The 15,509-nt window shown below is 46.0% G+C and overlaps 1 protein-coding gene across 3 annotated transcripts in view; it reads right to left on the minus strand.

Moving 5' to 3' along the window:
- Positions 1-15,509, minus strand: part of CLINT1 (clathrin interactor 1) — a 170,178-nt gene that overhangs the window by 7,745 nt on the left and 146,924 nt on the right. For all 3 annotated transcript variants that reach the window (XM_082254541.1, XM_082254540.1, XM_082254539.1), the window contains exons 9-10: positions 4,122-4,202; positions 1,326-1,609 (exon numbers count right to left, since the gene is read on the minus strand). In XM_082254541.1, the coding sequence (XP_082110667.1) occupies positions 1,326-1,609; positions 4,122-4,202 (365 nt within the window). The remainder of the gene's footprint in view (positions 1-1,325; positions 1,610-4,121; positions 4,203-15,509) is intronic.

Raw genomic sequence — 15,509 nt, forward strand, 5'->3', positions numbered from 1 at the left:
CTATTACAGTATAGCGATGTCAATGCCAATATATATACCGCAGTTTGTAGACGCTATAACTTTTGCAAACACCAATTAGTGTACACCTATTTGGATTTTTTTTTTTTTACAAAAGACGTAGCAGAATACAATTTTTTCTATTGAATATACTTTGTAACAAAGTAGACAGAGACAATTGAGTACTGTCCGTGATACTTTTTATTTATTTGCATTAACATACAATTTTCCCAGGACACGCTTTCGAGGTATGTCCCCTTCATCAAGGTCCAAGCAGTACTGATTCACAAAAGATTTAGCAGATAGGTAAAAAAAAAAAAATCTCTAAGCCAAAAAGGAGAAAACCAGTCGTAAAAATGTAGAATTAAGAGTAAGGAAACCCATATCTAAATTTAATACCTCAATGTTTTAGTTCTTAAAGGGAATTTCAGAACTATCCAGGAAAGGAAGGAAATCTTTTGAAGAATGATACTTCTTTTTGACACAAAAAAACGACTTAAATTTAGATATGGGTTTCCTTACTCATTCAACAGTTTTACGACCCCCTCTGTGACTATCACCCCCCCCCCCCCCCCCCAGTCTATAGCTCTCCCTCCTAACTATGTTAGTTTTTTTTACCATTGACAAGTTACATATGTTTATGTTTTTTTGTTTTTTCCTTTGGCTTAGAGGTTGTTTTTTTTTTTTTTTACCATTCTGCTAAATCTTTTGTGAATCAGTACTGCTTGGGCCTTGATGAAGGGGACATACCCCGAAAGCTTGTCCTGAAAAATTGTATGTTAGTGCAAATAAAAAAAAGCATCATTGACAGTACTTAATTGTCTCTGTCGCAAGCGCACTAATACGGCTACAATCACCTCAAGTCTAACAGAAAGTAGAAAATATAATTTTTTTTAACCGTTTGGTCTTTTTTCATTTACGTAATAAATTAAAAAAAAAAAAACAGTGGCGATCAAATACCACCAAGAGAACACTGTATTTGTGTAAAACAAATGATAAAAATGTAATTTGCGTAGTGTTGCATGACCAAGCAATTACCAGGTAAAGTAGCGCAGTGCTGAATAGCAAATAAAATATCCTGGTCATGAAGAGGGTAAAACTTTCCGGAGGTCAAGTGGCTAAAATAGGTCTTATTTGTGAAATTGAAAAACTGAGCACTGTGGAGTTTGTTGTATCCTTTTTCTTGCCAGTAACTGTTGTGCACCCATCAGATGCCCTGGGCCAATTCGGCCCACTTTGTCTGGGTATAAACTGATAAAGCAAAACTTGTTTCTAACAAAAATCAAACCATTACCAGGCTTGTCCACTAGAATCCAAATAGGACTTACTTGCGATCTTGACATGGGCAGCGAAACGCCCACTGTGCTGGAGCTCATCATTGATAGGTTCATGCTCTGGGATGTGCTCATAGTGGCATGTGAGGCTCCCATGAGGTCAAAGAGGTCTGGGGCGTTGGAAGGAGCTTGGGCGGTGTGAGTTGCAGAGCCAGCAAATAACTCTGTACTATGTTGCGATCCCCCAAACAACTCTGCTGAAGGCGTTGTGGGGGTGGACGATGGTTGGCTGAAGGCTGCCCAGTCTCCAAAATCTCCATTACCTGTTGCTGCAGGAGCTACAAAAAAAAAAAAAAAAACAGCAACATTAACGTCTGAAAACGCAAATCGGAATGTCTGAAGATATTCTAGAATAGTTGAAACTCTGGTTGACATTTCTTTTAGTGTATCCTGTCAAAGTTCCTACAGTATCAGAGGTGGGAACATAGCTATTCGACTTTTTTGGGTCTTTCCCTGGGATATCTACACAGATATTACATTGGGATCAACACAACAATCTCCTTTACTCTTATAGTTCAACTTCAACCAAATCTTTTCTAGGAGGTAAATAACTTTGTCAGGCTTTTACTGCTGCCTGGGGCCTCACAGGGTAAAAAACCCATGCAAAACTGTACAACCAGGAGTCCACCTTACAGACACAGCAGCTGTGCAGTTTCGGGTTTTAACTCCTTACTTCCAGCTTGGCTCATTAGGCTACAATGCACATCACCTCATTAGCGAGTTCCTCTTTGTACCCAAGCAGGGTTGAAAAGGATTTTGGTAACCTTCATTGCTTAAGCCTGCTAAAATGCTAAAAGCTTGGTTAAAGCTACAAGCAGCGCCTCTAATTAAAAGTGTGTTTTTTTTTTTCTAAATCATACACACCTAGCTGGATGCAGCATCGGACCGCCGGCTGTAAGATGCAGAACTGGTCGATCAAAGACCGCCAATTGCTCGGTTCTCGGTGCCCGTGAGCAGAGAGCTGGTGACCGTCAGTCATCGGCTCTCTATTCTGCCACCAACTCCCCCCACGCTCGATGGAGCGATGGGCTGTAGGGAGGGCAGGAGCGGCTCGCTCAGGCTTTCAGTAGCTCAAGACCATATGGACATGATCTTTCCCCAGCCTGAACAGTCTCTGTGAAGTCAGCCCAACCGCGGGCTTCGGCCTGCTGTTTGTTGAAAACGGGTCACACTTCTTTAACAAAAATGCTCAGCACTCAGAGATTTGCACGCATAAGCTTGTTAACCAGTTTGGCTCCAGAGCAATTTTTTTTTTTTATTTGTCGCATACATGTGAAAATCCTAAATTTTGGCAATAAAATTAATTAAACCCCCCAGAACATTTTATATTTTCTGAAAGCAGAGGTGCACCGGAATAAAAAGGTGATAGTTGCACAATTTTTGTGTCACATGATATTTGCGTAACTGCTTATAAAATGCAAATTTTTAGGAAAAAATATATTAAAATTAATTTTAGTGCAAAAACTATGTAATACCCATTTTTGGTTAAAATATAAAAGATGAGGTTGCATCGAGTAAATAGATACCAAACATTCAATTTCCTAAAATTGCAAGCACCCATATCGCCAAAAACGATGGTGCCCAAAAATAACCATAGGTGACGCTTTAAAAGCCTTCACATCTCATCAATTTACAGTTAACCAGCAGCTCTTGTGCTAGAATTCGTGTTCTCACTCAGATGTTCAAGACAATAAGTCACACATGATGCAACTGCGGTTTGCATACGCATGCACACCCGATGCTTACATTTGCGAAAGTGTGCGGGGCAACGAGGGTTTCAGCATTATTTTTTTACATTTTTATTTTACTTGATTACTATTACAAGGGTTAATAAACCTTTATGTGATAGCATTGGGCAGATGACAGGTGCACTTTATGGAGACATTAGGGGCCTAACAGACTCCCCTGCCCTTCATACCATCTAACGGACTCCCCTGCCCTTCACGCCATCTAACCAAGCACATATCGGCTTGGTTAAATGTGTCCCCTGGCTGTACTAGCCAGCAAATGGTGCATTTGAAACTGGAAGTGACATCACTTCTGGTTCCATTTTTTTACATGTGAGCTCGAGGCACGGATTTGTCTTGGTCTTACAGCAATCTCCCTCCCCTAGTCAGCGGTTGTGTTCCATCACCGGTAACAGAGGGAGAGCCTGGGAACCATGGGAGGAGGGGGGCGCTTTGCACCACGCTGCTGGCCATGTGAAGGCGATCCACAGCTATTAAGCTGAACAAAACGCACACGGGCTGGCTGTTGGCTGCAACTGCATTAAAGGTTCACTCTTTGTCCAAAGAGCTGAACTGGTTGAAATGTTTCTGACTTCAGGGATGTATTCATAAACAACAGGGTTTGACCAGAAATGAATATATCAACACAAGGGCACTCATCTAAAAGAATCATTATCTGGGTGTTTTTCAAAGTGATTTATTAACAAAACAAGGCAAGGAAACATGGATGGGTAAGTTTACTTTGAATTTTAAAAATAATTAGATTGCGTTTTCAGTTTGTGGTGCTCAAATACAGTTAAAGTGGAGCTCCACCCAACAGAAGAAGCTTCTCTTATCTGCGTCCTTCTCCCCCTTTTTTTTTTTTTTGACCGGTACCCATCCCCACTTCCGGGAGATTATGAAATGCTTCTCTGTGTGTCTATGGTCCACAATGCAGTAATGGTGTCTCTTTATAGGTCTCTTTGCTGTATACATTGCAATGTGGGATGCAGAAGTGAGGCAGAGCTCCGCTTTTGGCTATCTATATATTCTATGATGAGAAGAGACGGATTGCCTTGTTTACCTTGTGAGGCAGGGTAGACGGAAGACTGAGTAGCGTGTGAATTAAAATCAGCAAATTCGCCAAATGGATCTGAAGATGAACCTATAAGAGAGAAAATTTAAGTCTAAAGCTCACAGCTGTAGCTGCAGATACAGGAAAATTGAAATGGACTAAGAAACCCCTTTAATCACTTAAAGTATAACTAAAAGGCAAAATTTTTTGTTGCGTTTTGGATAGAGTACAGAGGGATTAGAATGCTTGTCAGTTTTTTTTTGCTGTCTGTGTCCTCGTTAGCGAGATTCACTTTCTCTATATGTCCAGTTTACCATTCTCATTGAAAGTTAAAGAAAATTCCATATTTTGGGATGTCCCCAGAAAAGTAATAATGGGGAAATCTTCCAATGCGGACACGAGCTTTGGTGACCTGGGGAATTCCCCTAATTTGCAGGGATTTCCTCTCACTTCCTGTTTGGCTATGGGACAGCAAGTGAAGGGAAATCTCCCCAATAGGACACAGATGGTGGGGCTACAAAAAAAAAAAAAAAAAAAAACTGACAGGGGTTATAACCCTTCTGTACTTTTTCCAAAATGAAAATAAATGGGATTTTTGACTTACCTTTAAATCCATTTCTCTGATGTTCATTGATGGACTCAGCTCCTGATCTTCCTAACCATTAGGTTATACTGCCCCCAACAGGAGTAGGACATAAGGCAGAAAAAAAGTCTAGCTACACCTATGGGCAATCCCAGGGGGTATACTCTCTCTCTCTGCTATAGCTAGGTACTCAGTTGTGTTACAAGCAGTGTCAGAAGAATTACAACTCCACAGAGGGGTGGGTGCTGTGTTTGTCAATGAGCATCAGAGAAATGGATTTTACGGTAAGTCATGAATCCCATTTTCTTTTTCGTTCATTGACGGACACAAGCTCCTGATCTTCTTAACCACTGGGACGTCCCAAAGCAGTGTTCAACAGGAGGGGTAGGAACAGAAAAGAAAATTCCCAGGGCTAAACATTAGCCAACCAGGTAAATGGGAGCTCAACCAAAACAACTGGAGCTCACCTGAAAAAACAATACACCCTCAAAGAGGACCAGGCCTTCTGAACAGCAGCCTGCAAAACCTTGCGACCAAAGGAAGCATCTGCAGATGCCAACACATCCACTTTATAGAACTTTGTGAAAGTGTGCACCGACAACCAGGTGGCCGCCTTGAAAATCTGCGTCACTGACGCCTGACGGAAGGCCCAGGAGGCACTGAGTGCCCGAGTAGAGTGCGCCTTGACAGGGAAAGAAGGAACCGGACACTTGATGGAATAGGCCTACATCACCATCTGTCTGATCCATGTGGAAATGGCCGCAGAGGAAGCGGACAACTTTTCGAGGCCCATCGGTAAGCACAAATAGTGAGTCTGATTTCCTAAAAGTCTCCGGAGCTGCCAGGTACACCCTAATCGCCCAAACCACATCCAAAGCATGCAAGGCAATTTCCTTCGTATGTTTTGGCCTGGGACACAGGGAAGGCAGCACAACATCTTCATTTAAATGAAAATCAGAGACAACCTGAGGAAGAAACGACAGACAGGGGCAAAGAACCACCGAGTAAGGTGAACGACATGGTAATAACGCCAATTCCAACACCCTGCACGCAGAGGTGAAAGCCCCCAAAAAGGCCACCTTCTGGGACAGCATAAGCAGGGGAATCTCCCGAAGATTCTCAAAAGGAGGCTTCTGGAGGACAGAGCACCAAATTGAGGTCCAAGGCGGCAACAGAGACTGCACTGCAGGGGTCAAGTGCCTAACTCCATGAAAAAAAGTATGCACCAAAGAATGTGGCCAAGGGCTGTTAAAAGAAGACCGCTGGAGCCAACACCTCACCCTTGATAGTACTCAAGGCCAGTTTCTGCTTAACACCCCATTGAAGGAAGGTCAAGATCCGAGCCACCGAAAAAAAGAGCGAGGATGAACCCCAAGAGGCTCACATCCCACAATGTATGTACGATGGTAGATTATCCTAGATAGATTTCCTAGCTTTTACCAGCATTGGAATCACCAACAAACCTCTATCCATCAACACCTGGCATTCAACAGCCAACCCGTCAAAACCAGCGACTGAAAAGCAGGGTGGAAGATTGGTCCTTGGGGCAGCAGATCCTCCCTGAAAGGAAGCTTCCAAGGAACATTTGCGACCAACCACACCAGATCGGCGTACCAAGCCCGGGGCCACTAAGATGAACAGAATCCCTTCTGCCTCAATCCTGTGTAAAAGTCCTGGCAGAAGCTTGAGAGGATGGAAGGCATAAAATCAGACGATACTGACGCCACAGGGCCACCAGCGCATCCGTGGCATCCACCAGAGGATCCCGTGACTGGGCCACAAACCTCTGCACCTGTTGCGCCAGGACGCCAACAGATCCACCTTGGGGATGTCTCACCGGAGACACAACTGATGAAAGACCTCCGGATGAAGGGACCACTCCCCTTCGTCCAATGCCTGCTGACTGAGGTAATTCGCCTGCCAGCTTTCCACCCTGGGAATATGTACGGCAGAGAGGGCTCGAAAGAACCGTTCTGCCCACCTTAGAATGCTGGCTACCTCCAAAGCCACCAGGACACCTCTTGTGCCTCACTGGTGACTGACATAAGTCACGGCCGTGGCATTGTCTGATTGAATGCGCACTGGAAATCCCTGAAGACGATCCGTCCAATGTTCCAGGCAAAGTCTAATCACTCGGAGTTCAAAGACATTGATCAGTAGTCTGGACTCTTCCAGTGACCAGACCCCCTGAGCAGAAATTTTGCCAAGGGCGCCTCCCCAGCCGGATAGGCTTGGCATCCGTGGTGACCACTGTCAAACACAAAGGGAGGAAGGATTTTCCCAGCCAAAGCGCCGAATAACAAAGCCAGCATATTAGGGACTATTTCATTCCCCGGCTCAGCCGGATCGGATTGTCCAGAGACTGGATTCTTGTCCCATTTGGCGAAAATCTCCATTGCAGGGACCTCCTATGGAACTGTGCAAACGGAACCGCCTTGAAGGTAGACACCATCAGGCCCAGCACCTGCATGCAAGTCCGGAGAGCTTACCATCTGCTGGACAGTAGGAGACAATTTACTGCCTGCAGTTTCTGGAGTTTGTCCAGAGGAAGGAGCACTCTGGCTAAGGCCGAGTCCAGAGTCAGACCCAGATAATCCAGCTTTGTGGACGGAACCAGAGTAGACTTCTGAAAATTCAGAATCCAACCAAACACCCTCAAGCTCGTATCGTGATTTCCAGGTTTTCCACAAGAGCAGTAGCAGACTCCGCTCGCAGAAGGAGGTCGTCCAAGTAGCCCAGTACCGCGATCCTCGATTGGCATAACAATGCTAGCACCGGGCCAACACTATCTTGAAAACCCCAGGAGCAGAAGCGAGACCAACGGGTAACACCACAAACTGATCATGCTCCTCTCCCACAGCAAAGTGGAGGAAGTGCTAGAGACAGACATGTTGGAATGTGAAGATAAGCGTCCTTGATGTCAATGCAGGCAAGAAAAATCCCTGATGCAGAGAAGCCACCACTGTGCGAACGGACTCCATTCTGAACTTCTGCATCTGCAAAAAGCAGTTCAGCGCCTTGTGGTCCACAATTGGACACACCATGCCTTCCTTCCTGGGGACTGTAAACCGGTTTGAGTAAATCCCATGAAAACGTTCAGGTTCAGAAGTCGGAATTGGGACCATCACCCTTTAAAGTAAAAGGTCTTGCACCGCCCCAAAAAGAGCCTGTAAGCAAACTGGGGATAGTCAAACGTTGGAAGGAAGAACCTTGCCGGAGGTTAAGAACGGAACTCGCTCTTGTAGATGAACCAAATTACCTCTTGGACCCACCTGACTTGTACCAGGGGAGTCCACGGTTCCAGGAACAGGGAAAGACATCCCCACCCCTGATATGGGTGAGGGCACATCTTCATGCTGAAGGGGCCTTGTCCGTGGGTCTGTAGAAGCTCGCTCTTGACTTGCCAGACCAAGTTCGCTTGGATCCTACAGAGGAGGCCCCGAAGGGCTCAGATCCCTTGCCAGTCGATCCTGAGGGATGAAAAAACTTCTTATGAACTGAGAAGGAGGGCCCACTTCTACGACGAGGGTCCTTACCCTAACCTGTGGAAGAAAGATACTCTTCTCTCCCTGTGAGACCTTTAATGATGTAATCCAGGGTAGCACCAAACAGGCAATCTCCTTGAAAGGGTAGATCAGTCAAGGCCTTTTTAGAAGTCTGGTCCGCAGACCAGCATTTGAGCCAAAAGACGCACCGAAGGATCACTGCCGAAACAGAGCGACAAGCCACTAGGGGAGCTGCATCCAAAGAAACATCACAGATAAACTGCAGCCCCTGGACCAGCTGGTCTGCCAGCACAGCAAAGGTAGGGGGAGCTACTCCCCCTCCAGGTCACAACACAAAAGCTTAGCCAATTCGGTCAGAGTCTGCAACATCAGGGCAGAGTACCAGCCAGAGTGTACACATCGCAGGCCACAGCCTGGGCCTTCCCGTCAGCCGGGTCCTTAAAGGCCGGAGACTCTTCAACCGGAATCATGGTTGCCTTGCTCAATCTGGAAACCGAAGGGTCCACCACCAGTGGAACAGTCCACTTATTAAAGGGACTCCTCATAGGGGTATCGCCTAGCAAAATCGCTTCGGGACCCCAAGGGGACACTTTGGTTGTCCCCACTTTTTATTGACAATTCTGTCAGAATAGGAGGGGAAAGGGAACACCTTTTCCTCTCTGGATGGCTTGTGAATGCCAAAGGGAACCTGGACCTCCGCCGCAGCTTCAGCTGCGTCCTCAATCTTTAAGGTCTTATGCACAGCTACAATCAGTGCATCCACCAGCGCCTTTTCTTGCACGCTTGCAGAAGTGGAGGAATCCATTTCGCTATCTGAGGTTTCAGGGTGCGTGGTCCCAGACACAGCAGGGTGACCCATGTCCGCGACGGCTGAACCAGATTTAGGATCTGGTGAGACAGATGAGGCAGTGGGCGGCGGGGAGAGCTTTTTGCCAGCTCATCGCCCAAAAGTCCCTCCACCCGGGACACCAAGGACTCCAGGACCGCCGTCAGTGTATTGATGGATGATGGATGGGTCCCAGAGGCCCCCGCAGCTTCAGAGAGGGGATCAGGTGGGTAGATGTACACCAAAGACTCCATGAGTCACCAGGAGGATCCCACAAAAAAGTGTAAAACACTGCTAAGGGACAACCCCCATCACTCTGGCAGCCCACCCGGTTGCCAGCCACAGAGCACCAATTGATCCTCAGTAAAGAGGGAGAGGACCCCCACCAGACTCACCACCCCACAGAAACCAGGCACTGTAGCTACCAGGAGAATCTGCACTGCACGAAGGGCTATCATGAAATGAAAAGATCCAGGAGCCAGCACCAGGGGAGGAGGGGCTCCCACTGCCAAAATCGCACCCAGAGGGCTCCACTGTCATGGCTGCTGCTATTTTCAATAGCAAACCACTGGAAAAATGGCCACCGGACTCCACAAACATGGCCGCCGTGCATTAAGCACACACGCTACAAGAAAATGGCAGCCTGCGTGGCACCAGGAGGGTACCCTAGGCCTCAGAAAATGTCACAGGCAGAAGGGGGGCCCTCAAAAAAGCCCCACCAGGTACAGCCTCCACCCCACAGCCGATCGCCCGGTCACCGGCGGCGCACCCAATGCCCCCATTGCCAGCACAGCACCCTGCCCCCACCCAGGGGTCCAACCGTCCCATGGAGGGGTCCAGTTATTTACCATACCAGGATCCAGACAGGCACTGCTCCAGACAGAACTTTCTCTTGTCCTGTCTGTCAGGAGGAACACAGACTCGGTGCCCGAGAGCTGGTCATATACGACCTTCCTGAGACATTTAACTCGCAGGCCAGCCCCTGTCTGGTGTGGCTGTGTCGCGGCCGACCTAGCGCGGAGCTGATGTCTGCGTGTGCTCGCTGGCCAGACTGGGGTGACCACTGGATCTAGAATATTTAGCCCTTCGCCCAGTCCGGCAGTTGATTGTAGATCTCACAGGAAAAAATCCAGGAGAAAAAAGAATTCTAAAAATTCTAAAATGAAAAAATTGCCAGGACCAGAGATCTCAGAAAGGAACTATGTCCTTACTCTTGACTAGGCAGAAAAAAAAAAAACCTGAGTACTAGCAGAGAGAAGGAGAGTACCCCCTGGGACTGGCCATAGGCGTAGCCAGACTTTTTTTTTTCTGCCTAGTGTCCTACTCCTGTAGGGGGAAGTATAACCCAATGGTTAAGATGAACAAGAGCTGTGTCCCTCAATGAACGAAGGAGAAAAAAAGTTTAGTCTATAGTTGTACTTTAAGGACCGTCTGGCTGCAATAGAATGCAGATGGGCAGCCAGAACAGGCACAGTGACTTCCTGTACGTTGCTGGCCTCCTCTGGGCACAGGACGCATCCTCCCGCTGTGGTTAGACACAGTGGGATTTTGTCAGCAGGTCCTGGCCAATGATACATGACCAATACCTGCCTTATATATATATATATATATATATATATATATATATATATATATATATATAATTTTTTTTACTTTCTGCTATCCAAATAAAGAAATTAAAAAATCTAAATTTTTCATCATTTTAGGCCAATATGTATTATGCTACATATTTTTGGAACAAAAAAAAAAAAAAAAAACGATATAAAAAAAATATATCAATTGGTTTGCGCAAAAGTTATCGCATCCACAAACTAAGGGAAAGATTTGTCATTTTTATTTTATTTTTTTTACTAGTAATGACGGCGATCAGCAGTTTTTAGCGGAACTGCAACATTGCGGTGGACAGATTGGGCACCTGACATTTTTTACACTTTTGGGGGGGACACCAGTGACATTACTACAGTAATCAGTGCAAAAAATATGCACCGTTACTGTACCATCGACACTGGCAGGGAAGGGGTTAACACCAGATGCGATCAAAGGGAAAATGTGTCCCTAGGGGGTGCTTTCTGTATGGGGGATGGGCTTTCTGCATGAACACAGAGACCTGTGTTCCTAAATAAGAGGAACTCTGTGTTCATTACTGACAGAACAGTGGTCTGCTGTGTTTACAACGGCAGACTGCTGTTCTGTCTCCACGGGGAGCGATCGCGGATGCCCGGCGGACACAACTGCCTGGCTGATTGGCTCCCCCTGTGGCCAATCTGCTCATGCGTGCGCACCCAATAGCAGTCCAGCGAAGCGACGTACAGGTACATCGTTTCACGGGACAGAGCCAACCTGCTGCAGTAAAACTACGGCGGCTGGTCGGCAAGCGATTAATTTACTTTTGTATTGAATCAGTTTTTAATTGCTGCGTTCCTGCGGGGAAACAGACATCAGTAAGAACCTGACAGAGGCTCAAAGCTCCCATGGATCACAGAAGTGTAGTTTGTTCTGCACTTAAGTGACCTGTTTTTAGCAGACGGCTGAACCCCGCTGTCGGCTGACATCACAGTACTGGTCCAAGCTCAGGAAAGATCATGACCATATATATGGTCAGAAACCACCCACGTGCCTGGACCGGCACCCGACTGAGCCACTCAGCAAGCTGATGAAAGCCTGAGCTGGCCGCTCCCGTCCCCTCCACAGCCCAGTGCTCCAGTTAAACCACCCACGTGCCTGGACCGGCACCCGGCTGAGCCACTCAGCAAGCTGATGAAAGCCTGAGCTGACCGCTCCCGCCCCCTCCACAGCCCAGTGCTCCAGTGAGCGTGGGGGGGGGGGTTGCAGAGCAGAGAACTGACAGTCACCAGCTCTCTGCTCAGGGAGCTCGGAGAACCTGAACGATCAGCAGTGCTTGATTGCTCGGTTCTCAGTGTTAGAGCCGACGGGGGAACGATGCTGCATCCACCTAGGCAAGTATGATTCTGGAAAAAACCCATACTTCTCTTTTAAAGGTAAAACCTGGGAAGAGTGTGAAAGGTAGAGCAACTTACATTGTCTCATTACATAGTCCTACCCGAGTGAGAAGCCCATAGTCTGGAATGTTAAACATCAAACACTGATTTTTTTTCTTTGCATTCTCTAGTCTAGATCTTCACCTCATATGCATTATTGTACATTGTATTGCCCCCCCCCCTTTTTTTTTTTTAACCATAATACTCCACCCTGTACACAGTGCTGTATGTAATATACACTAGATTGCTGCATACACTTTAGAAATTGTTTGAAACTTTGAAATTCAACCACCTTTAAGGAAATAGTACCCTTTTAGGGAGAAAAAGGGGAAAATAAAGAAAAAGTTAGGCAGAATTTTTTTTCCCCTAATAAATAGGACTTTTCTAGATAAAACCCTTACTAGACAACACATCCAATATCCATATATCAATTTAAATATGACTTTACTGTATACCACAAGTATTTGATAAGATAAATACAGTAATGGAGAGACAGCAGTGCTGACACAAAACAGCCATCACCCCCTCTTCCCACCCCCGTATTAAACACAATAAGTGGAGCTCAGTTGCTCAGGTCCGCACTAGCTGTGACCGTCCTCTCAGCACAGCTGGCTAGGCAGGTGGTGCCATAACATCTGCCCAGCACTCCAGTATCCCCAAAGACCGCTTTTGATGCCTGGCGAAATGCCCGGGCTGCCACAACTCTGCAAGAAATTCTAACCATCTGGCACTGCCAATTGGACAGAACATAAAATGGTTCTGCTTGGGAGATCAGCAGAGGCCAAGTATCAAGGTATAAAAGGACAGAAATGTGAACAAATAAGCTATATAGATTCTGGAACAGAAATAATGAAAAATAAGGAATCTATAGGTGTACACATCATTCATGGAGGTAAGCTTTGTCACCATATATAACTAATAGAACTAAAAATTGTCACAGGACATCAAAAAAACATGGGTCTCACATTCTGTCAATCTTCCAATAATTGGGCAACAACCCTTACTCTGCTGATACAATAGAAGGAGTTTCCCACACTGCTGTTTACTGTATCTGGGTGGCCTTGCTCACTACGCTTCTGGGCTCTTTACCAGCAATAAAAAAAAAAAAAAAAAAAAAAAAAAAAAAAAAAAAAAAAAGCTTCTTGCTTCTTCCAGAAAGCAGCGAGAGTGGTCATCCCCTTGAAGAATGGGTAACAAAACTAAATCTAACCCAGGTTCCCTGGATCATGGTCCAAAGCAGTTCCCAGTAACAAACCTTGCTCACACTTTAAGCCTCAACTCACAAACTGTGGTGTGGGAGAGTCCCTATCCGATGGCTCAGGCATCCCCTTCCCCTCTGGGACCGGCCAGGAGAAAAAAAAATAGCTTTGACAAATCTGTAAATTCCATATCTTGGAGTACGATCCAAAAAACAGGAATCAATTCCTAGAACATAGGTTATATGCCACTATCTTCAGGTTAGGGATGCACCGAAATGAAAATTCTGGGCTGAAACAGAAACCGAAAATTCAGGATGCCCTTGGCCGAAAACCAAAACCGAAAATGACTTTTTTGGCAAGTGGTTAATTTAATTGCCAATGGTATTTGTATTATGCAGTATGAGGGGGGTTAATGTATTGCCACTGGTCACTGATGCATTAGTGACCAACCAGTGGCAGTTAATTAACCCCTTTGTGCTTCATTAGTGGCATCAGTGTCAACACTGGTTGCACCGATACTGGTTGCACTAATGCAGCACAAAGGGGTTAATTAACTGCCACTGGTCGGTCACTAATGCATCAGTGACCAGTGGCAATACGGTGTTTGGAGGGTGCCAGCATCACTGTATGAACATCTTGGAGTCACACCTATTGGCTGCTATTCTTATTTGCACATGGGATCAACATTTGGACTGTTTATTGTGTGAATATATATATATATATATATATATATATAAACGGATTTTTGTAAAATCTTACCGTAAAATCCTTTTCTCTTAAGCTCATTGACAGACGCAGTCCTCTTTGATTAATATCAACTTGGGTTATACTGCCCTCTACAGGAGTAGGACTAGGCAGAAAGAAAACGTTCTGGCCACACCTTAGGGGCAGTCCCAGAGGGTATATCCTCTCTCTCTCTGCTACAGGAAGTCAGTTATGTCACAAAGCAGTGTTAGAGAATTTAACCCAACCCAACTCAATGATAGAGGGGCGGGTACTGAGTCTGTCAATGAGCTTAAGAGAAAAATGGATTTTTGTAAAATCTTACCGTAAAATCCTTTTCTCTGTCGCTCATTGACAGACGCAGTCCTCTTTGATTAATATCAACTTGGGACGTCCCAAAGCAGTGCCACAAATGAGGGGTGGGATAACAGAAATCAAAATCCAATCTAGAAGGCCCAACCGGTGCCAACTAGAAGTTTTAAAGGCTCATCAAATCAAAGGATGAGACTCAACTGAAAATCCAACAGAAAAAAACCCTCGAGGTAGACCACCGGTCTCCTCAGATTGCGGCCTGCAAAACCTTGCGGCCAAGAGTCATCCGACGATGCCATCACATAAACTTTATAAAATTTTGTAAAGGTATGAACCGACGACCAGGTAGCCGCCTTGCAAACCTGGACCACTGATGCCTGATGGCGGAAGGCCCAGGAAGCACTGAGCGCCCGAGTGGAGTGCGCCTTAACAGGGAATGGAGGATATCGACCCCTAATAGAATAAGCCTGTACCACCGTCTATCTGATCCATTTGGAGATAGTCGCGGCAGATGCAGGCAACCCCTTTTTGGGGCCATCCGTGATCACAAAAAGTGAATCCGTTTTACGAAACGAGTCCGTAGTTTTCAGGTATACCCTGATTGCCCGAACCACATCCAAGGAATGTAACGCACACTCCCGAGGATGACTGGGCTTAGGACACAAGGAAGGTAGCACAATATCTTCATTCAGATGAAACTCTGAAACCACCTTAGGAAGGAAGGATGGATTCGAACGAAGAACTCCCTTATCCCTATGAACCACCAGATATGGGGAACGACAGGATAATGCGGCCAGTTCTGACACCCTGCGTGCAGAAGTAATGGCCACCAAGAAGGCCACCTTCTGGGATAATCTAAGCAAGGGAATCTCCCTGATATTTTCAAAGGGAGGTTTCTGTAGAACCGACAACACCAAATTCAGATCCCAGGGAGGTAAGGGCGCGCGCACTGGCGGAGCCACGTGCCGCACCCCCTGGATGAAATTCCGCACCAAGGAATGGGTAGCCAAAGGTTTCTGAAAGAAAATTGCTAACGCTGAAACCTGACCCTTGACAGTACTCAAGCCCTGCTTCTGCTCAATCCCCTGTTGCAGAAAAGCCAAGATTCGTGTCACCGAATAGGCACGTGGAGGAAATCCAAAGGATTCACACCACGCAATATAAGACCTCCATGTGCGATGATAGACTTTTCTGGAAGTCGCTTTCCTTGCTTTAATTAAAAGTAGGAATAACTGAAGTTGACAATCCT

The sequence above is a fragment of the Pelophylax lessonae genome, assembly GCF_965119305.1.
Source record: "Pelophylax lessonae genome assembly, chromosome: 4".
NCBI lineage: Eukaryota > Metazoa > Chordata > Amphibia > Anura > Ranidae > Pelophylax > Pelophylax lessonae.